The following is a 24,817-nucleotide window of genomic DNA, read 5'->3' on the forward strand; positions in this document are numbered from 1 at the left end:
GCCGGCTCAGGGGCGGGGGCACGGAGCGCGTGCGCAGCTCGGGACAGCAGAGCGCGTGCGCGGCGCGGGGCCGCCTCAGGTGTGCGGGGCGGGGCCGGCACAGGTGCGAGGGGGGGGGACCGAGGCCACTTAAACACCGGAAGGGCGGCGGCCGCCATTTTCTCCGGGAGGAGCCGGCTGCGGCCGCTCCGGTGAGGCGCTTCTCTCTTTTCTGCTTTTATCTCTCCATTCTGCTTTTATCTCTCCTTCCTGCTTTTATCTCTTCTCTCTGTCTCTTCTCTCTCCTCTGCTTTTATCTCTCCTCTCTGCTTCTTTCTCCTCTCCGCTTTTATCTTTCCTCTCCGCTTTTATCTTTCCTCTCTGCTTTTACCTCTCCGCTTTTATCTCTCCTTTCTCTGCTTCTTTCTCCTCTCTGCTTCTTTCTCCTCTCTGCTTTTATCTCCTCTCTGCTTTTCTCTTCTTTCTGCTTTTCTCTCCTCTCCGTTTCTCTCCTTTCTCTGCTTTTATCTTTCCTTTCTCTGTTTTTCTCTCTCCTTTCTGCTTTTATCTCTCCTTTCTCAGCTTCTCTCCCCTCTCTCCTTCTCTGTTTTTCTCTCTCCTCTCTGCATTTGTCTCTCTCCTCTGCTTTTATCTCTCCTTTCTGCTTTTATCTCTCCATTCTGCTTTTATCTCTTCTCTCTATCTCTTCTCTCCACTCTGCTTTTATCTCTCCACTCTGCTTTTATCTCTCCTCTCTGTTTTTATCTCTTCTCTCTCTCTCTTCTCTCTCCTCTGCTTTTATCTCTCCTTTCTCTGCTTCTTTCTCCTTTCTGCTTTTATCTCTCCTCTCTGCTTTTATCTCTTCTCTCTATCTCTTCTCTCTCCTCTGCTTTTATATCTCCTTTCTCTGCTTCTTTCTCCTCTCTGCTTTTATCTCTACTTTCTCTGCTTTTATATCTCCTTTCTGCTTTTATCTCTCCTTTCTCTGCTTTTATATCTCCTTTCTGCTTTTATCTCTCCTTTCTCAGCTTCTCTCCCCTCTCTCCTTCTCTGTTTTTCTCTCTCCTCTCTGCTTTTATCTCTCCTTTCTGTTTTTCTCTCCTCTCCTTCTCTCTCCCGTCTCCTTCTCTCCCCTCTCTGCTGTTCTCCCCCGTCTCCCCTCGCACCGCCCGCCCCCCCCTGCCCCCGCCTCTGTTCCTGCTCTGTTCCCTTACAAACCCTGACTCCTGTCTCTGTTCTTCCTTCTCCTTCTCCCTCCATCCTCCCGCCCGTCCCGACCCTGCAGCCTCCCGTTATCCTCGCCTGTGCCCGCTCTTACCCTCCCTGTCCCCCTTCTCCTTCCTCTCTCGTCCTTATCCTTTCCCTCTCTTCCTCATCCTCCTTCTCTCTTCCTCACCCTCCTTCTCTCATCCTTATCCTCCTTCTCTCGTCCTTATCCTTTCCCTCTCTTCCTCATCCTCCTCCTCTCTTCCTCACCCTCCTTCTCTCGTCCTTATCCTTTCACTCTCTTCCTCATCCTCCTTCTCTCGTCCTTATCCTTTCCCTCTCTCCCTCATCCTCCTTCTCTCTTCCTTTTCATCCTTCTCTCGTCCTTATCCTTTCCCTCTCTTCCTCATCCTCCTTCTCTCTTCCTCACCCTCCTTCTCTCGTCCTTATCCTTTCCCTCTCTTCCTCACCCTCCTTCTCTCGTCCTTATCCTTTCCCTCTCTTCCTCATCCTCCTTCTCTCGTCCTTATCCTTTCCCTCTCTTCCTCATCCTCCTTCTCTCGTCCTTATCCTTTCCCTCTCTTCCTCATCCTCCTTCTCTCGTCCTTATCCTTTCCCTCTCTTCCTTATCCTTTCCCTCTCTTCCTCATCCTTTCCCTCTCTCGTCCTTATCCTCCTTCTCTCTGTCCCTTTCTGTCTTCCCCCGCAGCCGCGGGGCTCGGGGCGCCGGATAATAAAGCCCCGAGGGCCGGAGCCGGCGCCCCCGGCGGGAATCCCCTCACGGGGCCGGAGCCCGCGGTGCGGGTCCCCCCACGCACAACACGGCCCCACACTGCCGGGTGTCCCCACATCACACTGGGGGCTCCCGGGGGGCTTAGGGTGGGCCCCCTCCTCCGGAGGGGTCTGGGGTGGGGTAGCGAGGGTTGGGGGGCTGCGGGGGGGATTGGGATGGGGGGGTTTGGGAAGGGCCCCCTCGTTAGGAGGGGGTCCTGGGGTGGGTGGGGGGGGGGGTTTGGGAAGGGCCCCCTCGTTAGGAGGGGGTCCTGGGGTGGGTGGGGGGGGGGGTTTGGGAAGGGCCCCCTCGTTAGGAGGGGGTCCCGGGTGGGGGGGGGAGGGTTAGGGGGGGTTTAGCGTGGGCCCCCTCCTCTGGAGGGGGTCCTGGGGGGGGTGGGGGGGGGGTTTGGGAAGGGCCCCCTCGTTAGGAGGGGGTCCCGGGTGGGGGGTGGGTTAGGGAGGGCCCCCTCCGGAGGAGGGGGTCCCGGGGAGGGGCGGGGGGCGGGGCCCCCTCCGGAGGGGGGGGCCCGGGGTGGGGGGGGGCTGGGGGGCTCCGCCCCCTAAGCCCCTCCCACTTCGGGCCCTCCCCTCCGGAGGGGGCTCCGCCACCCGGCCCCTCCCCAGGACCCCCTCCTCCGGACCGGGGCCCGGGGGGGGAGGGGGGGCGGGGTGGGTGGGGGGGGCAGCAGGAGGGGTCACGTCACTCTGCACCACAATCGCACATTTGTGTCAAACGACGGCACTCCCCCTCCTATTCCCCCCCACCCCGCCCCCCCTCCCCCCCCGGGCCCCGGTCCGGAGGAGGGGGTCCCGGGGAGGGGCCGGGTGGCGGAGCCCCCTCCGGAGGGGAGGGCCTGAAGTGGGAGGGGCTTAGGGGGCGGAGCCCCCCAGCCCCCCCACCCCGGGCCCCCCCCTCCGGAGGGGGCCCCGCCCCCCGCCCCTCCCCGGGACCCCCTCCTCCGGAGGGGGCCCTCCCTAACCCACCCCCCACCCGGGACCCCCTCCTAACGAGGGGGCCCTTCCCAAACCCCCCCCCCAACCCACCCCGGGACCCCCTCCTAACGAGGGGGCCCTTCCCAAACCCCCACCCCACACCCCCCAGGACCCCCTCCAGAGGAGGGGGCCCACCCTAAACCCCCCCTAACCCTCCCCCCCCACCCGGGACCCCCTCCTAACGAGGGGGCCCTTCCCAAACCCCCCCATCCCAATCCCCCCCGCAGCCCCCCAACCCTCGCTACCCCACCCCAGACCCCTCCGGAGGAGGGGGCCCACCCTAAGCCCCCCGGGAGCCCCCAGTGTGATGTGGGGACACCCGGCAGTGTGGGGCCGTGTTGTGCGTGGGGGGACCCGCACCGCGGGCTCCGGCCCCGTGAGGGGATTCCCGCCGGGGGCGCCGGCTCCGGCCCTCGGGGCTTTATTATCCGGCGCCCCGAGCCCCGCGGCTGCGGGGGAAGACAGAAAGGGACAGAGAGAAGGAGGATAAGGACGAGAGAGGGAAAGGATGAGGAAGAGAGGGAAAGGATAAGGAAGAGAGGGAAAGGATAAGGAAGAGAGGGAAAGGATAAGGACGAGAGAAGGAGGATGAGGAAGAGAGGGAAAGGATAAGGACGAGAGAAGGAGGATGAGGAAGAGAGGGAAAGGATAAGGACGAGAGAAAGAGGATAAGGACGAGAGAAGGAGGGTGAGGAAGAGAGAAGGAGGATGAGGAAGAGAGGGAAAGGATAAGGACGAGAGAAGGAGGATGAGGAAGAGAGGGAAAGGATAAGGACGAGAGAAGGAGGATGAGGAAGAGAGGGAAAGGATAAGGACGAGAGAAGGATGAAAAGGAAGAGAGGAGGAGGATGAGGAAGAGAGGGAAAGGATAAGGACGAGAGAAGGAGGATAAGGATGAGAGAAGGAGGGTGAGGAAGAGAGAAGGAGGATGAGGAAGAGAGGGAAAGGATAAGGACGAGAGAGGAAGGAGAAGGGGGACAGGGAGGGTAAGAGCGGGCACAGGCGAGGATAACGGGAGGCTGCAGGGTCGGGACGGGCGGGAGGATGGAGGGAGAAGGAGAAGGAAGAACAGAGACAGGAGTCAGGGTTTGTAAGGGAACAGAGCAGGAACAGAGGCGGGGGCAGGGGGGGGCGGGCGGTGCGAGGGGAGACGGGGGAGAACAGCAGAGAGGGGAGAGAAGGAGACGGGAGAGAGAAGGAGAGGAGAGAAAAACAGAAAGGAGAGATAAAAGCAGAGAGGAGAGAGAAAAACAGAGAAGGAGAGAGGGGAGAGAAGCTGAGAAAGGAGAGATAAAAGCAGAAAGGAGATATAAAAGCAGAGAAAGGAGAGATAAAAGCAGAAAGGAGATATAAAAGCAGAGAAAGTAGAGATAAAAGCAGAGAGGAGAAAGAAGCAGAGAAAGGAGATATAAAAGCAGAGGAGAGAGAAGAGATAGAGAGAAGAGATAAAAGCAGAGAGGAGAGATAAAAGCAGAAAGGAGAAAGAAGCAGAGAAAGGAGAGATAAAAGCAGAGGAGAGAGAAGAGAGAGAGAGAAGAGATAAAAACAGAGAGGAGAGATAAAAGCAGAGTGGAGAGATAAAAGCAGAGTGGAGAGAAGAGATAGAGAGAAGAGATAAAAGCAGAATGGAGAGATAAAAGCAGAAAGGAGAGATAAAAGCAGAGGAGAGAGACAAATGCAGAGAGGAGAGAGAAAAACAGAGAAGGAGAGAGGGGAGAGAAGCTGAGAAAGGAGAGATAAAAGCAGAAAGGAGAGAGAAAAACAGAGAAAGGAAAGATAAAAGCAGAGAAAGGAGAGAAACGGAGAGGAGAGAAAAGCAGAAAGAAGAGAAAAGCAGAGAGGAGATAAAAGCAGAGAGGAGAAAGAAGCAGAGAGGAGAAAGAAGCAGAGAAAGGAGAGATAAAAGCGGAGAGGTAAAAGCAGAGAGGAAAGATAAAAGCGGAGAGGAAAGATAAAAGCGGAGAGGAGAAAGAAGCAGAGAGGAGAGATAAAAGCAGAGGAGAGAGAAGAGACAGAGAGAAGAGATAAAAGCAGGAAGGAGAGATAAAAGCAGAATGGAGAGATAAAAGCAGAAAAGAGAGAAGCGCCTCACCGGAGCGGCCGCAGCCGGCTCCTCCCGGAGAAAATGGCGGCCGCCGCCCTTCCGGTGTTTAAGTGGCCTCGGTCCCCCCCCCTCGCACCTGTGCCGGCCCCGCCCCGCACACCTGAGGCGGCCCCGCGCCGCGCACGCGCTCTGCTGTCCCGAGCTGAGCACGCGCTCCGTGCCCTGAGCCGGCCCCGCCCCTCCTTGGCCTCGCCCCCCTCGTGCCGCTGTCCCGGGGCCGCCGGGGGCGGCGCGCTCGCACCGGGCGCTCCGCGTCCGCCAGAGGGCGCCCTGCGGGGTCCCGGGCCCACACGGGGGCTCCGCGGCGGGAATCGCCGCCGCCATCCCGGACCCGGAACCGATCCCGGACCCGAGGCCGATGCCGCCTCGATGACGGAGAGGCGGCGCCGCCCGGGACCCCTCGGCAGTTCCCAGGCGCGCTCGGGCTGTGCCCCGTGGCCCCGCTCCTCATGCGGCCCCGCCCCCCGTGCCGCCGGCCCGGGACTCTCGCTCGGCGCCGGGCGAGCCCCGGCCCGGGGGCTGCTCCCGGCGGGCTCCGCTCCGAGCCCTGCGCGCTGCGGCGGGGCCGCGGCTCGGGACGGGGTCTGCCGCGGGGCAGAGTCCTGCCGGTGTCCGCCGGCGGAGCGGTGCCGCCTCTCCCCCGGCCGGCCCCGGGTGGCGGGTCTCGGGGGCGGCGGAGCACGGCCGGATTGGGGTTGAGACAAGGCCGGGGGGACTGGGCACTCCCTCGCCGGGACTCGACTCCCCCCTCCTGCCGCGATGCCGGGACGGGGCTGACCGAAAGCGGGTGACGGAGCCCACAGCCGGAGCCGGGATGCGGGGGTTCGGGTCCTGCGGGTGTCCGCCCTGCGGTCCCGGGCGGTGCCGCCTCTCCCCCGTGGGGCGGATCGGGCTCGGTCCCGGGCTCGGCATCGCGGCGGGAGGGCGGCGCCGGCTGCGGGAGCGCTGCGGGTCCCGGTTCGGACGCGGCGCCCCCGCCTGGGCCCGGCCGGTCCCGCAGCCCCGGAGCGCTCCCGGCCCGAGCCCCCCGCTCCGCCGGCCCCGAGGCCGCGGCGGGGCCCGAGCCGAGCTGGGCGCCCGCGTCTCCCTCCTTCCCTTCCCCGGCGCAGCAGCTCCGTGGGGCTCCGGCCCGCCGCGCCCCAGGGGAATGAGGGAGACCGGCGGGGCGGCGCAAGAAGGGACACCCCGATCACAGCGGGTTTTGTATTTTAGCTTTACTCTCTTCCGGAGGCCAACGAGGAACCCGGCTGCTCCTCGGCTGGCTCACGGGGGTGGCAGATGCCTTCGCCACCCTGCCCAGTTAAGCCCGGGAGAGCTGGAGCAGCACGGAGGAAGGGCGGCGGTGCAGTCGCTAAGACGGGAGCAGGGGGAATTGACAGCTGCCCCTCCTCACCAGACTAAAAAAATACCCGTATGACTTGCAAGTGCACCTGCTTCACTTCCCTGGCCCTGGCCCTGGCAGAGGCCGCCGCTGTCCCTCGGTGGATGAAGGTTCCTGACGGTGCAGCAGCGGCCGCCCGCCGCCTTCGGGGCGCCCCGGGGCAGCTCCACCTCGCTGTTCAAGGGGAGCTCCTCGGGAGCACGCACCACCCAGCGAGGTGTCCTGCCTTTGCAATGGCATTAATTCCTTCAGGAACACGAATAAAGTGTTTTTAAAGAGCTTTCTCATGAGTGCCTCAGGGGAAAAAAAAAATGAAATTACGGGACTAACATCCTCATCTTCATTTCTTGTATCAGAGGTGAAGTGTGAAGGCCCAGAGTCTACAATTCACCAAGTGTTCGGGAGGTCCTGGACAGAGGAGTCCATTTTGGGCTACCAAAAGCACTGGGTACTCCATACCTGGTAGAGAGCATCCACCTTGAGAGTAAATCCATCAACTCCGGGCATGCTGCTCACCGAGTGGAACTCGGACAGCTGGGAAGCAAAGTGGGCAGAGTCAAAAGGCACAGCGTGGAAATACTTACCCGTCACTTCTGTCTGGTTTCGGTGCTGGAAAGTCAGAGAAGTGTGGTGAGGGATGCTGTCTGCTTTCCCAAGGGAGGCTGGAAGCCAGAGCCCCACCAAACACCTGTGTCAGGGATCTAGTCCGAATGCCCCATCTCCACACGTACACGTGGGCACCGATTGAGGAACACACTCAAAGGGTGGGGGAAAACTGATCTGGTGTTCACAGCTGGCAGCAGCAGCAGCAGCAGCAGCACAAAACATCCCCCACGGGCTCCCTTCCTCATCCCTTTGCAGCCACCGCCTGCCGGTTGCCAGAGCAAATCCCAAACGGGAAGAAGCAGGAGCAGAGCACTCACCAGGAGGAGGAATCGGTGCTTCAGGTACTTGTGGGGCTGGATGCAGCCGTACTGGGGCCCCTGGTTGTAGACGGTGCCCGTGGGGTCGAAGAGGGGCACGTGGCCAGCCCTGCCTGTGCACAGGTAGACCTTCTCCAGCTGCAGCTTGTAAGCGGCGTTGAGGTTTTGTTCGGGGGGCCAGAGCACGCGCCGGTACAGGATCTGCCCGGGGGGAGGTCGGGACAAAGAGGGGCAGGTGAAATTTCCCAAGCAGGAAAACGCTGCCAGAGCCAAGTGTCCGTGTTCAGAAGGGTTGGGGTTGTTTGGGAAGGGCTCGGTGTGTGGGAGTGACAAAACGCGGTGCCAGAGCACGCTGTTCTTTCACAGGGCTGTAAGATGTCAATTACTGCTGTAGAAGAGGCAAAGCTACACGTGGGTTCTGCCCTTTCCTCTCCAGGGAATGGAAGCTGTGAAAGCAGAAATGCTGGGCACAGGCAGAAGAGGAGAGGTAAATCCTACCCTTGGATAAAGCCCCCTTGTAATCCATTTCTGCCAGAGACCTTTCCGATTTGGTGGGGTCCATTAGAAAAACCTTCTCGTTGTTACAGAGCTGAAACTCTGTGTTCAGGGAGTAAACAACTGGAAGTGGGCGGTTTGTCTGCCGGAAGGCGATCGGGATCAAAAACCTGCAACTGGGACAAGGAAGGAAACAAAGGGGAGATGAGTTTGGACGGGTGTGCACCCCAAAGGGGCCGAGCCTGCCCTCCTGCCCTCTTACCGCTCGGGAGCGTGAGCCGGGCAGGGCAGGGCAGGGGCTTGGCTCCAGGCTCTGCCCACGGCGGCGTGAGCTGCACCGTGCAGGGCATCAGGAAGATGGTGTATCCTCCAGAGTAATCCTTCCTGGGAACAGACAGAAGACCCTGCAGCCACCAAGCACAGCTCAAAGCCCTTCACCCAGGGCAGCACCTCTCCCTTGCCCCAGCAATGTCATCCAGCAGTCCCCGAGGGACAAGTGTGACTCTGGGATCAGTCTATCCACAGGCCGCACTGCTGGAAACATTCCTTTCCAAGAGGCTGAGCTGATTTTTCTCGCAGTACAACGGTGCTCCAGCTCTGACCAAGCTCCTGAGCATTCCGTGCTATTGCTGGCGTGGCTGCTGGAGGGGTGCCAGGGAGAACGTGGTGCTGTGGGGGAAGCTGCTGGAGGGGACTGCACCCCCAGCCCTCACCTGTTGTAGGAGCTGGTTGCTCTCCAGAGCTGGTAGGGAGAATCAAAAGTCTGAGCGCTCCACAGCAGCTGCAGGGCAAATTCGATGCCTCCCAGGTGCTCTGGAGTTACCAAAGAGGACCTGACACCTGGCAGGCTGTGGTGCTCCATGACAAACAGCCCTGGGGGAGGACAAGGAGGTGACGGGAGGCAGAGCGCGGAGAGGCCCCACCTCGCAGGGGCAGAGGGGCTCCCGGCGGGGACGGGGACTCGTTCCGCTGCCTGTGCCGTCAGAGCAGAGCTCTGTGTGACCCTGCTCTGTGTCCCTGCCAGGATCGCTGCCCTCACCTCTGAACTTGGCCTGCGTCTTGAACTCGATGACCGGCCGGCCGTCCTCGCGGATGTAGATGGGGATTATCTGCAGGCAGGCCGAGAGCGCGCTGTCCGTCTGGATCCCTGCAAGGACAGCAAGCGCCACTGGGAGCCCACACAGCACCCTCGCTCTCCTCTGCTGGGCTCTGCCAGCCCCAGAAGCGCTTGGGACACCTCCACAAGGCAGGGTTCAGCTGGGATCAGCCTCCAGTGAGCCAGCTGCACGCTCCCTCCGTCAGCCACCGGCTGCCTAAGCCCCCCGCAAGCACAGAGGAAGGCAATATTCCGAGTTCCCCGCTCCCTCAGGACTCTGGGGGCAGTGCAGGAGCTAAGGGGAAAACATGAAGGAACCACTTCTTCCATAGCCCTTGGAGCGCCTCAGGCTCACCTGTCCTCCAGAGAACGGTGTCGTAGAAGAAGGAGAACTCCATCTCGCTGCGGTGCTCCGGGGAAGCCCAGCCCCTCGGTGCCGTCACACAGATGTAGGACACGTAGAGAGGGACGTGGACTGTCAGGAAGGACTGAGCAGAGTCCCTTGCCTGGCAATAAAACCCCAGAAAGGGGGTTATGCGCCTTGCAGTGAAGTCAGAGGTGACTCTGGACGTTCTTTACGTGCAGGTACCTCAGACAAACCGGCGTTGTAATGCGGGGGCAGTGCTAAGGCTCCCTGGGACCATGGGACAAAGGAACTCTGGGCACAATTTCACCTCAAAACCCCCCTGATTTCCAAGGCTGTGAATTAAAAATGAGCAATTCTGCTTGCTCAGGCCTCCCAGAGCTCTCCATTTATTATCTGCAGAGTGCAGCTGTACTTTGCAGGCCCTGGAGAATTCGGGGAGATGTTCCAGCCTGGCTGGGGCCAGGCTCCACATGCTCCACTGGGCAGTTTCTCCGGCCAGGCGGCTCCTCTGGGTTTGTGCAAACAATTGGAGCTATAAAAGGAAACTTCATGAACTAGTTCCAGGCTGGCAGGAATTAAGAGAGATGATGCTGGTCCAAGCAATTTAATGGGAGAGCCTGGGGGAGATGGAGTGGGCTGCACGTGGATAACGCAGCCAGGAGAGGACAGTGAGACACCCCAAACAGGGAAAGCCACTCGTTTCTAGAGGAACATTTTTGGCTTCTGGTCTCTTAATTAGGGAATGAGCCAAAATATCCCATGTTGTGGAGCATGGCCTGAGCCGCCTCTGCTCATTTCTATTGGCCGAGAACACAGTCAAACTTATAAAAGGGAGCCCAGCTGAGAACGTTTTGTATTTCCAGTACGGCCCTACATTAAAAGAAACCAGTATTTTCCTGGCACTCTGAAGATTTAGAGAATAAAATAAATGGAAAATGAATGAAATGGAAAATAAATGAAATAAATGAAAAGCACCCAGGCCTCCCAGCTAGTCCCAAATCCAATGAGATTTTTAGGCCAGAATCTCCGCAGCCCCACCGGTGCCTCCCCGCCCGCGTACCCTGTGGTTGACGCTGGTGAAGGGCGTGTTGTCCGTGATGGTCTCGAAAGGCCAGCGGGCTTCCGTTCCCGTCCGTGGGGGCGGCCACTTCCCAGCTGAACTGTATGGAAGACTGGTTGATCCCGGCCTCGCCGCAGCGCTCCTTCATCAGGGCGTACTTGGGGACGTGAAGGTCACAGGGAGTGACACAGACGAGGGGGTAGCCTGGGGAGGGGGATTTCTTCGCACCCTCCTTGGTCACTTCTTCCACGCGGTCGTAGTGACCAGCCACGGTGACCACCTGTGGGAAACCAGAGGGCAGCACTCAGCTGGAGCCGAGGGAAAGGGTGGAAAAAGCCATCCACGCCTCCCACGTTGCCACGGCAGCCCCACTTTCTATTTCCCAAATCCCACTGCGGTTTCCACTCTGTGCTTGAAGGGCACCAACTCACATCCACTCACCACGGGAGGTGCTGGGAGAATCGGGCTCCCCGCTGCCTCCTGATCCAAAATAGTCACTGTGGCAGTGCTGCTGTCTCCTAGAACTGCTTCCACAGGATCATCTGGGCCCAGCACCAGAGAAAAGGACTCGTGCCACTCCCGGTCTTCGTTGGACATGATCTCCACCTTAAACATGATGTGGGCCACGCCTGAGGGAGCGAGTACAAGAAAAACAGAGAGAAGTGGATTCATCACCAGAGACTGCTCTGAAGTTCTCATCCGGACCCTGCTCCCAGCTGTGACCACGGAGACATTAGGATAAAATACGCATTATAAATTTTATTTCCACTCATTGCTGCTAATAATTTACCCAGAGGAGCCCACTATAAACATAAAACTCCAGCTATGACAACTGATCCAATCGATCCGGTGATAGATTTACTAGCAGATGCCATCTGAGGATTAATAGCGACTGTCTTGTAGTAGCTGCCTGAAGGAAAAATCTGGGATGCAAAGCACATTCCCATCCCTCGTCTTCCTCACACCAGTGTGCAGAGCCATTTGGTGAGGGCTTCTTGGTCCAGCAACGTGGTCTGAGGTGTTCACAGGCCTATGTTCCTTCAGGAGGACTTGACTCTGCCAAGTGCCAGCGCTTCCTCCTCTGCTCTGATCAGCCTTCCTTTAAACACATCAGCTAATTTTGAGTAACAACATTACAGCAAACTTCATGCTTTTCCAGTGGCTTTTCCCAAACCTCCTGGAAGTCCCTGGCGCGCACAAAACGTCCCTGGTCGCATCCCCACCTCAGACCCTCCCCGCCAGGCCCCTTCACCTGGGCTGAACTTGAGCATCCAACTCTTGGGGTAGTAATCCACGCCGGCCTGTGCCGAGCCGTCGCGGGCGCTGCAGCGCACCTTGGACGTTCTGTTCTGGTCACCTCTGCGGATCACCGGGATGTTCAGCACAGCCACTCCCTCCGGGCCCGGCGGCTCCCGGCACCTGGTACGCGGCCTCTTCGAACTCGATGCTGGGGGCTGCAGGCACAGCAGGGAGGGGAAAAGCTCCGGGTTTGCACCCCTGACTGGCTCAGCTCAGCTCCTTTCAGACTCGTCTACACGCCTTCGGAGCGAGGGGCTCCTCAAAGCAGGGGCCAAAAAGGCTTGGGTGTGACTTAGGGCAGAACTTAACGAGGGCATTGGGTTACAGAGGATGGCAAATGATTCTCCCATCCCTGGCATCCCTCTTCTCCCCCCACAGATCTCTCCAGGCTGTGATGCTGTGGAGGGAGAGGAACATCTCCCAGGGGAAGCACAGCAACTTCCAGCAATGGAAACAGGAGAGGTGGTGCGTCTGAGCTCTCTTAGCCAAGCCCTCCCTTCAGCCCAGCACAGGGCTGTGACCACGGCACCGAAGGCATTCACTGCAGCCCTGGGACTGTGCCGACTCCCTGGGAAGCAGCAGGACATCCTTGCAGAGCAGCCTCACTCACCATCTTCCTCATTGGTGACAGTTACGGTTGCCACGTCCATCTTCCCAACCCGAGCTCCGCTCCAATGGTTTCCAAGGGGGCTACTCAGATAGACCTGGAACTGCTCTTCTGGTTCGAAGGCAGAGTCATCACTGATGTGGACGCTGCAGTTCTTCACCTACAGCCAAGTGAAGAGGAGAAAGCAGCGCACACTGATACATCTGATAAAGCCCCGTAAAGGCCAGGCTGTGCCTCACTATCCAGGGTTGCTGTCCATCCTGGAAGAAACCCTTCTATTTTTAGGGCTGCTACTTCAGTGTGGACAAAGCACAGCCTGTTACAGGAGGAGACACATCAGCAAAGACATCTCTTTCCACAATCCCACAGCTCTCTGTAGAACAACCCTGAGTCCTCCTGATGCATCACATTTACATTTCATAACGTAACCAGTTTCAGCATGAAACGCACAGCCCCTTCAGAGTGGCTCACGCTGCTAGGACAAGAATCTGTGCCACCTGAAACCAGCCTGGACAACTCTGCCAGCTCCCTCTGACGACAGAGAGCCGAGGAGGAGACGTGAACCTCTCTCCCAGCACCGGTTCTTCGCTCCCCCACGAGGCAGGTCCAGCTCACCTTCTCCCCTTTGAAGAAGGTGACGCGAGACTCCTCTGCATCCCTCCTCTCCGCGAAGTCCTCCGTGACCTGCGCCGTCTGGCTCCGCGTGTAGCACCTGACGGAGGACTCGTAGCTCAGGTCCCCCGTGCGGAAGATGGGGATGTGCAGGGTCCCTTCCTTCTCCTTGGCCGTGTAGGTGTCCTTGGTGAACTGCATGCTGGGCACTGCAGAGGGGCAGAAACAGAGCCCAGCAGAGCTGAGGATCCTCAGGGAGCCAAGGGGCCAGAACAGAGCAGATAGAGCTGCCAGGGGTAACTTACCGTCTTGGAAAATGTCGTTAATGGCCACGACAGCCTGGAACGGCTTTGCCAGCTCGGCTCCGTAGGGGGAGCTGAGGTAAACAACAAATGTCTCCAGCCCTTCTATCACTGGGTACTGAGCATCGTCCAGGATTGTCAGGGGGCAGAACTGGGAGGAAAGTGGAATTCCTGCTGTTAGACGTATAAAGCTTTCATCCCTCTCAGCACTCACATCTGGCAGTCTAGTGTAAAGCCATTATGTCACTGGGTTTTCTGAATCCATTAATCAATGCAAAGAACGTTCTACGTGAATCCAGCTTATCATTTCAGAGAACAGGGCAGCCATCCTTATCATGGAAGAGGTGGCACGGCCAAATCTCTCCTGGCTGGAGTGCTGATGGGATGGGAGTCTGTGCTTAGCAGACTCATTAACAGTTCTCAAGTGGCCCAGCGAGGATATTCAAAACAAATGGTAGATATGCACAGAAACACAAGACAAGTGTCACCAGGCAAAGCAGACCCAGCAGGAATCCAAGTGGCTCCTCACCTCTTCTGTCTTGCCTGGCCTGAACTCTATTTTTCTGGAGCTGGGGACATAATCAACTCCCGGGCTGGCCGAGGGCGGGTCTGACGTCCGAGTGGCACACCACACCGACGTGGGCGTGGAGAGGTCGGGTCCCTGCCGGAGCACTGGGATCTCAATGTGTCCTGCAGCAGCACGTGCACATGAGAGAGAACAAACTGAGAGAGCACAAACTGAGAGAGCAGCCACGTTCCACAAACCCCTGCCTTGCCCTGCAGCACTGCTCCTGCCCCCAGGCTCCCCCTGGGCACACAGGGAACCAGAGCCCATCCGCACATCTCTGAAGTTCTGCTGTGCCCCGAATCGCTCCTTCTGGCACCTCCTGGTGGTGAAAGCTTCTACAGTGAGCATCCCAACACGACCACCTGCTCCTCACCTGCAGCCTCGCTGACAGTAAAGGTGGCATTCCCCAGGAACAGCGTGGAGGCGTCGTTGGGACCGGCGATGACCGCGTTGGCTGAAGCCCGGCTGCCGATGCGGGCGCTGTTCGAGGTGTCGGCCAGCACCACCTCAAACTCCTCTTCCTCTTCATATTCGCTGTCGTCGATCAGAGTGACATCACAGGTCACCAGGGTGACACCTGGCCCCAAAATGAGGCGGCTCTCATCCGACAGCCCCCGGGACTTGAAGTCGGAGCCGGATTCCAGCACGTGAAGGCTGCTGCCCTTGGCCGATTGGGGGACGGTGTAGCAGATGCAGACACGGTGCTGCTGGCATCCCCTAGGAAGCAACAGGGAAACTCCATAGATCTGTGGAAATACTTTTAATCTGTTTGCTGGAGATACTGGTCACTTAAAAAATAAAGCAGCATTCGGAAAAGAGGGCGAGGAATGAAAAAGAACACCGTCCCTGCTCCTGAACTTGCATGGCAGCTGGCTTAGACATGACTTCCAGGCATGCTCCTAAATCCACACTCAGAAAACCGGTGGCACTTGCCTATTAACATGCAGCCCAGTGACAGGGTCCACATAAAACACTGTCTAGGTCACAGAGAAGCAGCAAACAAATACAAGGGTTTGCTCCTGCTGGGAGCTGAAACAAATCCAAACCCAAGAAGCTTTAACAGCAGAGACAGGAACAAACACACTGCGTGTAGCTTGACGTTTCACAGTCGTGCCACATAACATCGGAGAAGACCCCAAAACCACAAGCAGGCACAGCCCAAGGGCTCGCTCTCTGTCACGAGGGTTCCCCCATGGCCCTCCCATGGGGCTCAGCATGTCCTGCCCAGCCCGACCCACCTTTCCTTTGCACGGGAGCCGAGAGCAAGCCGGCGCTCTCGCTGACGTGGAAGGCGTTCCCGTCAAACTGCAGCGTGGGCTCGTCCTCGGGGTCCGCGACGGTGACGGTGGCCCGGGTGACGTTCCCCAGCAGGGCGTAGGCCGGCATGCTGAGCTCTACGGAAAAGCTCTCCGTGCCCTCGAACACGTCGTCGTCGTTGATGGTGACGGTGGCAGGCCTTGGTGTCCTCCCGCTCCTCGAACTGCACCTGGAAGGCAGAAATCCGGCTGCTGTCCTTGGACCGGGCTCTGGAGCTTCCCGTCCTTCCCGTCTCACCCTGCTCTGAGGCGTTCCCTCTTCTGACAGCAAATAACTCGCGTGACTTTAGGAATAAAACACACCCTCCTCGGTGTTTTTAGCACTTTTTGTCTGTTCTTTCCTCCAGGCTCTGTGTGAGGCAGGTGTGGTCGGGCCCACCCACCTGCCCCGCATACTCCACGTAGTCCTGCTCCCCGGGCCGTGATGCGGCTCCAGCGGTGGCCGTTCCCTGCTCGGTGCGGCACAGGACAATGCTGTACCGGTTGAGGTTCCCCACCCGCCTCACGGCGACGCTGACGGAGCCGGCGCTCTCCCTGACCTCGTAGCTGGAAAAAGGGATCGAGCACACACAGGTAACGGGCTGGGGAGCAAACCCCGTGCGGGGCTGCGGGGGTGAGCGTGGCCTCCCTGGGAGATCCGAGGAACAATAACAACCGGGGACTTGGGCGCGGGGCAGCTGCTCCACGCTTTAGGCCCCTCTCCTCACTGACAGAATTGCCTTCCCATGCTGCAGGGAGCTCAGCTAAGAGCCCAGCCCCCAGCCAAGTGCCCCTCGTGCCACTTACCTGCCGTGAGTAAAGCTGAGAAGGGACCGCTGGACGTGGAAGACGTTGCCGCTGACCACGTTGAGTTTGCTGTCCTTCACTAGGAACTGAAAGCTGTCCGCGGTCTCCTGGACCATCTCCTCGTGCGCCACGTACCGAATGAGGCCCTGGTTCACATCCTCTGCCGGGAGGGAACGTCCAAGGAGTTGGGACAGAAATCCCAAGGCAGCTTTGGAGATGAGCAGTGTGGGTCTGCACGGCCACATGGAGCGAGGATCACAGGGAGCAGTTACCCCCTCACCTCCCCTTCCCTCAGCCCCGCAAGAGTGAACTCTCCCCACATTTTGCTGGCTCTGCACAGCTAGCCACACCACTGTGATGAACACCTCCTGCAAGATCTATAACCCCTCTTCACTGCCCCAAGTCACAGCTCCAGCTCTAACAAGCCTGGAGAACCTGGGACAAGCTGCAGGACACAGGTTGGTGTCTCCAAGAAATTACAGGATTTCTGCAACTGACAGCCAAGTTCAATGCTTACTGTCAACACACTTTGGAGATCTGCCCCTTGTCTTCTCCCCTCACACCTATTTTTCCCTTATTTTAACAAACTGAATCAAGTGATGGAAAAAAGCAGCAGGACACAGCCCAGCTCCATACCCTGTGTAAAGGTGGTCACAGCTGTGCCCGGCTTCAGCTTGTTCTCCACGTGGCCATTTCTGGGACCGGCTGTTATCTCATAGATCAGCTGTTCGTCATCTGTGTCAGGATCTGTCATCAGTAATTCCTTCTTAGTGATGAGATTGGTGGCCTGGATTAAAGCCAAAACCAAGGGAGTCAAACTGAAGCTCCAGCAGTGCAAGTCTGATTGACTGTTCACACAAAAAGCCCGACCATCCCTCTGTTAAAACAGACAAAGGGAAAATCTAGGGATGTGAAAGCACAGAGCGGCCTTGAACTGAGATATCCCACAACGTGTTTGACAACACAACAAAGATTCAAATTTTGCCTCGCATCTGGTTTAATTAAGCCAGGTTTAGTTTAATTAAGAAGACAGATGTGGCTCAAAGAAAAGCAAATTCCAAAGCAGCTGCCCAGCCTTATTTAGCTGGGGCTAAAAGCTAGGACAAATCTTTGGGTTTAACTTAGAAAGTTCTGTTCCACGAGCTGTGCTGACGCTCAGGTGAGGCCCTGCTTGGCAATAAAACATCTGCAAACAGCCTCAGATTGAAGGACTCACTCAAGACAGTTCGCACAGCCTTGGAGAGCCTCCAGGAGAGCACTTTTCAAATGCCCTCAGGTGGATCTGATTCAGTTCTACCACATTTTGCTTTCTCTTCAAAAGCAGAATGTTTTTGACAGCAGGAGAAAGAGAGAAAATTGAGCTGCTCGAGGAGCAGGAGTGCTTTTCCTGAAGTGAGGAGTTTGAGCTGAGATAGCCATTTCTTAATGCAATTTCTTACTACAGCGTTTTCCACTCATTTTTTTCTGGGAAGAACCAAAGTGTTGCTTTGCAGTTAGTGCTGGCTCCTCAGAAACAAGCTGAGAGTTTTATGGGGTTTTGTTTGGATTTCAGCACAACAAAGGCATTTGTTTCACAGCAAGAAACTCCTGCACCGTATCCTTGGAAAGCCATCTATCTCTGCCGCACATCATCAAGACATCTCCACCGTCAGCAAAGCTAAAAATGTACCCTGGGGAGGGTATTCTCCATCCCAAAAATCAAAGTGCTGAAGGATGAGGATGCTCTCCTGCGAAGCCCCTTCTCCTGGAGCAGCCTGAGAAGCAGCCCAAGCTGAGGCCAGGCAGCTGTTACCTTGCCATCCGTGTACTCCAGTCACTGCAGGCCCAGGTTGGTGACCACCCTGGGTGTCCCGTCATCCACAGGGAGGATGTCCACCTGGAAGCGCTGCGGTGCTGCCGTCACCACCTGACACCAGTTCAGAGACACGGGGGTTACTGTGCGAGTCAGAGCCTCAGCCACCACGTCACCAGCTCGGCTCCCTTCGGCTCTGCTGGCAGCAAGGGCAGAGTTTGCAGGGAGGGGAAGAAGCAAAGACGTGACCGAGAACGTTCAGTCAGCATCTCAGTCCCCCCTGCCCCGAGAGGAGGCACCTCCCTGTGAGCTCCCAAGGCCCCCTCCCATCCCTTCTCCTCCCTGACCTTCTTCCCTCCCTCCTGCACCACGAAGAGGGGGCTGGTGCCGTCGGAGACGGTGAGGGTGAAGCGGTCCCTGAGCGCGCTGCCGCCGCCGTGCCTGCAGCTGCCGCGCTTCTGGTAGATGTGATGTCATCCCTGGTGAAGGTGGTGGCCTGCAGAGGACGCTGCCCGCGGCCGCTGCGCTCCATCAGCCCGTGCCGGGGCGGCTGCACCGCCCCGAACGTCAGGGACTCCACCTGTGCCCGGACATGGAGGGGCAAAGCTGGGGACACGACCTCAGGACACTGCCCTTCCAGCTCAGGAGGCCCGGACAGGGATTCTGGCCAGGCAGCTCCCCTGCGTTGGTGTTCCCAACACAAGGGTTAGCACAGAACATTCCTGGTTCCCCCTGAGCCCCGCCCTGTCCTTGTCCCTCTCCCAAGGGATTTTGTTTTGTAGGTGTCTCCCTATAAAACAAGGCACATCCCACCGAATTCCTGCTTCAGCTGGTCTGAGACAGCTCCCACCCACCCCTGTGCCTGCTCCACGAACACAAGAGCAGCCCCCAGTCCTGCAGCCATTCCGGGCAGTGTGTCCCTTGCCACTTCTGCCAGGGCAAAAACCTTGGGGGCAGGATTTTGGCTCAGGCAGCCAGATCTCTCGCTGCAGGGGAAACAGCAGTGAGATAGAGCCAGTGTTCGACAGCTCAGCCTCTGGCCAGACCCAGGAAGAAGAGGAAGTGCCATTTCCATCCATGCTGAGCATAAATTCAGCATTAAGTCTTTAAACACAAGCCCAGATGTGCAGCACAAGAGGGGAGCAAGGAGGCTGGGGGTGGTCCTGCCTTACCTCTGTGTCAGCATCTGTCGCTTTGAGCTCAAACTCCGTGATGGTTTTTCTCACCCCTTCCTGAACTGTCATCCCAAAGATTTGCACGATGGGCAAGGAGTCATCCACGGCGTTTATGGTGATGTCAAATGTCTGGCTCACCTGGGACAGGAAGAAAAGCTTCCCTTGCCAAATTCAGCCTTCCAAGAGTGTGACTTCACCGCAAGAGCACAGCGATCCCCAGTTTGGGTCTCTTCATTTCAGCCTTGTCTGAGCTGCTAAGCCCAGATCACTTCTTTATCCCTCCCCACTCATTAATTCTCCCTCTTTCTGTGATATTTACGGACATCCACTTTCCCTCCCTCTCTCACTCAGTTTTGCCCCTCTCCCTCTATGTGCAGCTAGACTTCTTCTCTTTCAGAAAGCAGGAAAAAGGCATTTCTCCAGGGGCTGGCTGTCGTCACTACGCTGTCAGTGCACTGGATCAAAGCTGAGCTCCAGCAACAGTTGGCAAGCAGCTGAAAACCAGGCACCCAGCTCTTGGTGAGCCCACAGGGCAGGTGGCTCCCTGTTCCCTGCACAGGCCTTCCTCCCTCCCTGACCTGAGCGATGTGGGAAATCCCACAGCAGGAGAAGGAGGAACAGCCACATCTGCCCACTCAGGCAAAAGTCAGGCTGGGACTGACCTCGTTTGTCCCATCAGACACAGAAAAGGTGAAGGCATCCGTGTGCTTTTCCTCCTCACTGGTGTGGATGTACTGGATGCTGCCAGAGGCCAAGTCTGCCTGGCTGAAGGAACTAATTCTTGTCCCTGGAAAACGAACAACAGGGAGGAAATGTGCAGCAGAAAGAGCAAGGCAGGGAAAAACTACGGGAAGCAGGACATATTTAGGCATGAGGACTCGGTTTTGGCTGGTTCTGATCCAAGGCAGGCTGCCCCGTGAACCCTCAGCTGAGCCAGGGATTTAGCTGGCACAGAGCCTCCTAAAATTTCCTTCTCAAAAAGAAGTCCAGGCTTCTTTTCATCTCCTCCTGTTGGGAGTGGGCCTCCTGGGGCAGAGAAGCTGGGAGAAAAACTGTCCATGTAACACTTGGATTGTCGCTGCTGGGCAGGACTAAGCCAACCGTGGCATCACTGGGGATGAACCGAAGGCCTCCTGGCCTCACAGCAGTTTTCCAAAATGCCTTCCAAGGATCTCTTCTCTCTGCCCTTCCTTATACCCCTGCATTTAGTACCCAGTCCCATTTTCAGCACTGATTTATAGTGACATCTTTACAGCCCATTAGGTGTGACACAGCCACAGAAAGGTACCTGACAAGCATTTTAAAAAACACTTGAGCATTTTTAAATCTCTTTGCTACGTTCAACAGTTTTTACTGCTGCTGTCAACCAGCATCCTGACAAGAAGTTTGCCACCAATATATCACACTAAATGGCTGCTGACAAGTGCTGGCCACACTACAGAAGACACCAGGATCTGATTTAAATAAATGAGCCACAATGGAACGATCAGCTAATATTTCCTCAGAGCTCATCAGCTGGAAAGGTTTGGGTTCTCTTTTGAACACTTCAGTATTCTCTCCTTAGGTTTAGGTCATTTGAATCATTACAGCTACTTCTCAGTCTGTGACTCGGTAGCCTTATTGGTCCCTCACAGACATGAAAAAGCAGAGAAATCAGAATCATCATCAGATTTTAAATAACAGGAGGAATAAAGCCCTTAATTCAAGTCTCCCAAGTACAAGATTCGCTGGTTAGTTTGCAATTTAGACAAAGATACTGCAAGTTTTTAATTTACTCTCACAGCAGAGAGTAGTTTGCTTATTATAACTCATTCACTATTCCTGCCCTTTCAACATGTTTTTGTGAGAAGATGAGGCAAACCACACACCCAAACTGAGCTGTACAGGGACCGTCTGCATCTTGAAAACACAGAGCAGATATTTCCGCTTTCATCTCACGTTAACGAGAAATCTAAAGTTAAGAAGAAATACAACCTTAGATGAATATAATAAAATCAGAAGAGCGTATTTTATGACACCACAGATCAAGATTAATTCATCAGGGAGAGGCAGCACACTCGCACAGTCAGCAGGCACGAAAGGCAGCTCTGAAATTCAGATCACATCTGCAGAACTGACCAACTCTGTTCCTTTGTCCCCAAACCCCACGGCGGATCCCGCGGCGCCCCCTCCCCTTCCCCATCCTCATCCCTCTCCCGTCTCCGACGTGGCAACCGGCGAGCTCCCCGCTCCGTGTTCCACACCCCCCCCAGCCTCGTCACCGGTGTCGCAATCCCCGCCCTGCCCGCCCCCGGCTCTGCCCTCACGGCCCCCGTTCCCTCTGTCCCCACAGGCGTCCCTCCCTTCCCGCCCGCTTAGAGCGGCGCGCCCCCGCCCCTCGACCGCGCGGCCCTCGTTACTCCTACCCCAGTTCCGGCACGCTCCGCTCCCCTACAGCCGCTCCGTGCCGCCCGCGCCGCCTATGGCGCCCCGCGGGCTCCGCTTTCCCGGCAGCCGTGCAGTCGCCGTTCCCGCCGCCGCCGCCGCCGTTCAGCGACGCCGCTCTCAGCGGTGCCGCCGGGGCCCATTCGGAAGTCGCGCCGTCCCACACCACTCCCCCATGCTGCCCTGCGGCGCTGACGTCATCCACGCATGCGCAGTCACAGGTTCTATCGCCGATGCTCCTGCCGCCGCCCGCGGCTGCCCCGTGCCCGCTCGCAGCCGCAGCTTTTCCACCGCCCTCCGTACCGGCCTCTCAAGCCGCGGGGGGGAGAGCAAGGACGGGCACGGGGCCCCGGCTCTACAACTGCTGACAGCCGCGTCGCCTCTGCCACCGCCCGGCCCAGCCGCTGTCCGGTCCCCGCCGTGCGTCTTCACGTCCCCGCGTCCACCACCGCAGCCGCCCGACGCCGGCACACGGCCCCCGCCTGTCTCTGCCCCGCTGCTAACACCGGCACAATAAATAAACGGGAATTGGGGGAAAATCGGGAACTGGGGGAAAAAACGGGAATAAAGAAAAAAACACTGGAAATCGGGAGAAAAAAAAAACCGGGAAAGAAAACAACAAACCAGGAATAAAGAAAAAAAAGGGAATTATGGGAGAAACGGAAATTGGGAAAAAAGGTAATGGGATCAAAGGGAACAGGATCAAAGGTCCCGAGGGTGCTGAGCGCCTTCCAGAAGGTACAGGATGAGTCCCGAGCGTGCTGAGCACCCTCGGTACTCATCCTGCATCCTCGGGATGGTGCTGAGCACCCTCGAGACGGCGCTGAGCACCCACGGTATGGTGCTGAGCACGCTCAGGACTTATCCTGCAACCGCGGGACTCATCCTGCACCCTCGAGATGGTGCTGAGCACCCTCAACACTCATCCTGCACCCTCGGGATGGTGCTCAGCACCCTCGGGATGGTGCTGAGCATGCTGAGGGTGCTCAGCACCATGCCAAGGGTGCTCAGCACCATCCCGAGGGTGCAGGATGAGTGTTGAGGGTGCTCAGCACCATCCCGAGGGTGCTGAGCGCCTTCCAGAGGGTGCTGGATCCGTCCCAAGGATGCTGAGCACCTTCCAGAAGGTGCTGGATCCGTCACGATTGTGCTGCGTGCCTACCCGATGGTGCAGGATGTGTCCCGATGTTGCAGAGTGCCTTCCAGATGGTGCTGGATCCATCCTGAGGGTCCTGGGCATCTTCCAGGAGGTCCTGGATCCATCCTGAGGGTGCTGATTGTCTTCCAGAAGGTTCTGGATCCATCCCGGGGGTCCTGAAGGCTGCTGAGGTTCTCCCGGTGTTTTGGACTGTCCTGGGTGATCTGGAACCTCAGCACCGAGCGGGGTCCAGCAGAATAGTCTAGAACCACCGGACTGGTTCCAGAAACTCTGGACTCGCAGGATGGATTTTGGGGTGAAACCCTGGGGGATTTTGGCGCTGAAATTTGGGGATTTGGGGTGAAAATTGGGGGATTTTGGGAGGAAATCCTGGGAGGCTTTTGGGGTGAAATTCGGGATATTTCAACATTTTCCTTCCTAATCCACGAGTAAAGGGAGATGTTGGGATTTGATCCAAAAGATCTTACAACCAATTTTGTGGTGAAACAGAGAAAAACCGTGAGCAGCCAACTCACTGGAAAACTGTATGTTAAACGCAGAGAAGCACAAAGTGTTTGATGCTGTTAGAGTTCAAAATAACAAGGAAAAATGGTGGGGAATTTACCTGCCTTGGAACAAAGTATGACCCCATCCCATACTCTCAGCTCCCGCTCCCCTTCCAGCGTGGCTGTGACCCGGGCTGGCCGTACCGCTCGGTGTCTCTGGACCTCACAGCATTTCTACGTGGCTGCTGCACCCGGGTCCCCAGCACGTCCTGCTCTGGCCGCCTTCCCCGAGCGGTCCCACGTGCACCAAGCGGGTGCTACAGACCACAGGGGCCTCTTGGCTGCAGAGCTGGGTGATGGGAGACAACAAAGCAATGCCCAGGATGCAGCTGTTCAAGCCAGCCTCGCCTCACGGAGCATTTCTTTCTCACCTGTCCATGGTTCTCTCTCTGTGTGTGTGTCTGTGCTCCTTTTTAAACTGCAGGGCTGGGAGGCCTGGCCATTCCACCGGGACTGCTCACCCTGGGAGCACCAGTGTCTACCTTGGGAGGAAGCAAGCTGCCACCAGAATAAAAGCAGGGTGGAGCTGCTCCCACTCCAAGGCAAGAGCCTGCAAGGCCCATCCTTTGGGGACTCGTCTTTTGTGTGAAGGCACATTGTCTAGCAGAGGAAGAGGTTGGTACCTGGTGGAGCAGGGCCAAGATTCCATTTTCCCCAGGCAGCTCCCTCCTCTGCCTGCTGTAGCGCTGGCCAGGGCTGGGAGAGGAGGGGGAGTGTGTTCAGCACTGCTGCTGGAACGGAGTGGCCCTCTCAGGAGGATCCCGGTTGCTTCAGGACCTTGCTTTTGCACTGGTTTGTGTCCACAAAGGAAAGGCATGCAGAAGGCAGCACCATCACCCCAGCCCTGTAGTCTGGACCTACAAAGGCTTCCAATAAAGCCAGGTGCTGCTGTCCAGGGCAGTTGGAGTTGTTCTGTGCCTTCTTTGGGGGGGAAGAGCAAAGGCTGAGGGGGACGGGGTGGAGACTGGGGGGCTCCCGTGTCCCTTGGGGCACGCCGAGGTCCCCGCCAGAGGGAGGGACACGCTGCGCTGGAGGAGCAAGGTGAGCGGGGAATGGGGAGGGCTGGTGCTGGGTACCCTTGCCCAGAGGGGACCCCAAGCTGCCAGGAAATTCCCTGGGAGGGCTGGGTGCAGAATCCAAAAACCTGTGGAGTTGTTCTGGTTTTTACGGTAGCTATTGGCAAGGGACAGGAATTGACCTCTCCAAATCCCCTTGGAAAGGAACCCCCTCTCTGTGCACTCCGTCGTTAGGGTTTTGTTATGTCAGGAACGGCTTAGGGTTAAGAAAGTGGGTTTTGTCTTTCCACCTCTTACTTCCCTGTAAAATGGGAGTGTATAAAACACATGTGTGCATCCCTGAGGTATTAAAATGCACCGAGAGAAATTTCTGGGCCTAAGGTCCATAGAGACGAGCGCGTTCTGCGCTCGGGGTTGAGTAGGGATTTATATTTTTGTCATTCTGACCTGTTAGCTGAAAGAATTGGGAGAGTTTCCAAGAGAAAGAAATGCGAATTTCAAAAAGCAGAACATTAGAAAGAGAAATATATAAATGTATACATGTAAAAATAAATATAGGGAAAGCTAGGTAGATCTATATATAGAGAGAGAGAGCCATAAAAAAGAAATAAATACAAGTAATCCAAGTCTAGACAAGTAGACTAATATTCAGTATGAAAACTATATGGATAGACGCTAATATAATATATTTTAATATCAGTTCTGTATGATATCTCTGTATAGATAAAGAAGATCAGTATGATAGACATAAATATTACAAAAATTTAAATGTAGAGTCCTTTTGTTATTTATTTGGATAGGGGCATGGCATATAAATGAATAATATAGAAGTGAAAAT

At 57.0% G+C, this 24,817-nt stretch overlaps 3 protein-coding genes across 5 annotated transcripts; all 3 read right to left on the minus strand.

Moving 5' to 3' along the window:
- Nucleotides 1-6,255: 6,255 nt before the first annotated feature.
- LOC147648649 (extracellular matrix organizing protein FRAS1-like) lies at nucleotides 6,256-11,325 on the minus strand. Its single transcript, XM_086869821.1, has 10 exons — nucleotides 11,241-11,325; nucleotides 10,810-11,007; nucleotides 10,607-10,658; nucleotides 10,379-10,520; nucleotides 9,307-9,457; nucleotides 8,895-9,002; nucleotides 8,569-8,728; nucleotides 8,118-8,239; nucleotides 7,361-8,031; nucleotides 6,256-6,971 (listed from the first exon to the last, which is right to left on the minus strand). Exons 1-9 carry the CDS (start codon nucleotides 11,323-11,325, stop codon nucleotides 8,018-8,020), a joined length of 1,032 nt encoding a protein of 343 aa, XP_086725947.1. The 3' UTR covers nucleotides 6,256-6,971; nucleotides 7,361-8,017.
- LOC147648650 (extracellular matrix organizing protein FRAS1-like) lies at nucleotides 11,118-16,622 on the minus strand. Its single transcript, XM_086869822.1, has 10 exons — nucleotides 16,505-16,622; nucleotides 15,869-16,028; nucleotides 15,407-15,628; nucleotides 15,001-15,252; nucleotides 14,140-14,483; nucleotides 13,728-13,888; nucleotides 13,202-13,349; nucleotides 12,900-13,105; nucleotides 12,288-12,444; nucleotides 11,118-11,832 (listed from the first exon to the last, which is right to left on the minus strand). Exons 1-10 carry the CDS (start codon nucleotides 16,620-16,622, stop codon nucleotides 11,732-11,734), a joined length of 1,869 nt encoding a protein of 622 aa, XP_086725948.1. The 3' UTR covers nucleotides 11,118-11,731.
- LOC111945370 (extracellular matrix organizing protein FRAS1-like) lies at nucleotides 16,615-21,470 on the minus strand. 3 transcript variants are annotated; one of them, XM_086867279.1, is made up of 7 exons: nucleotides 21,241-21,470; nucleotides 20,704-20,786; nucleotides 19,498-19,622; nucleotides 18,833-18,973; nucleotides 18,008-18,240; nucleotides 17,661-17,856; nucleotides 16,615-16,655 (listed from the first exon to the last, which is right to left on the minus strand). In XM_086867279.1, the coding sequence occupies exons 2-6, from the start codon at nucleotides 20,732-20,734 to the stop codon at nucleotides 17,682-17,684; spliced, it is 705 nt and encodes a 234-aa protein (XP_086723405.1). In that variant the 5' UTR covers nucleotides 20,735-20,786; nucleotides 21,241-21,470; the 3' UTR covers nucleotides 16,615-16,655; nucleotides 17,661-17,681. The 3 variants fall into 3 exon arrangements, with proteins under 3 accessions (XP_086723405.1, XP_086723407.1, XP_086723406.1); XM_086867281.1 differs by lacking the exon at nucleotides 16,615-16,655 and having other exon boundaries at nucleotides 17,661-17,774; XM_086867280.1 differs by lacking the exons at nucleotides 16,615-16,655; nucleotides 20,704-20,786; nucleotides 21,241-21,470 and having other exon boundaries at nucleotides 17,661-17,774; nucleotides 19,498-19,793.
- Nucleotides 21,471-24,817: the final 3,347 nt, after the last annotated feature.

The sequence above is a fragment of the Cyanistes caeruleus genome, chromosome Z (genome assembly GCF_971803275.1).
Source record: "Cyanistes caeruleus chromosome Z, bCyaCae1.hap1.1, whole genome shotgun sequence".
Lineage (NCBI taxonomy): Eukaryota > Metazoa > Chordata > Aves > Passeriformes > Paridae > Cyanistes > Cyanistes caeruleus.

Coding starts and splice junctions, on each gene's coding strand:
- LOC147648649 (XM_086869821.1), bottom strand. CDS start 11,325: ATGGGAATGTGCTTTGCATCCCAGATTTTTCCTTCAGGCAGCTACTAC. Junction 10,659..10,809: donor ACCTCCCGTGGTGAGTGGAT/GTGAGTTGGTGC, acceptor GGTTTCCCACAG/GTGGTCACCGTGGCTGGTCA. Junction 8,729..8,894: donor GACGCAGGCCAAGTTCAGAG/GTGAGGGCAGCG, acceptor GTCCTCCCCCAG/GGCTGTTTGTCATGGAGCAC.
- LOC147648650 (XM_086869822.1), bottom strand. CDS start 16,622: ATGACAGATCCTGACACAGATGACGAACAGCTGATCTATGAGATAACA. Junction 15,629..15,868: donor CTCAGCTTTACTCACGGCAG/GTAAGTGGCACG, acceptor CCCTTTTTCCAG/CTACGAGGTCAGGGAGAGCG. Junction 11,833..12,287: donor TGTCACCAATGAGGAAGATG/GTGAGTGAGGCT, acceptor CTGTGCCTGCAG/CCCCCAGCATCGAGTTCGAA.
- LOC111945370 (XM_086867279.1), bottom strand. CDS start 20,734: ATGCAGACGGTCCCTGTACAGCTCAGTTTGG. Junction 19,623..20,703: donor CCCTGTACAGCTCAGTTTGG/GTGTGTGGTTTG, acceptor TTCGTTTTCCAG/GGACAAGAATTAGTTCCTTC. Junction 18,241..18,832: donor CGACAGATGCTGACACAGAG/GTAAGGCAGGAC, acceptor GTCCGGGCACAG/GTGGAGTCCCTGACGTTCGG.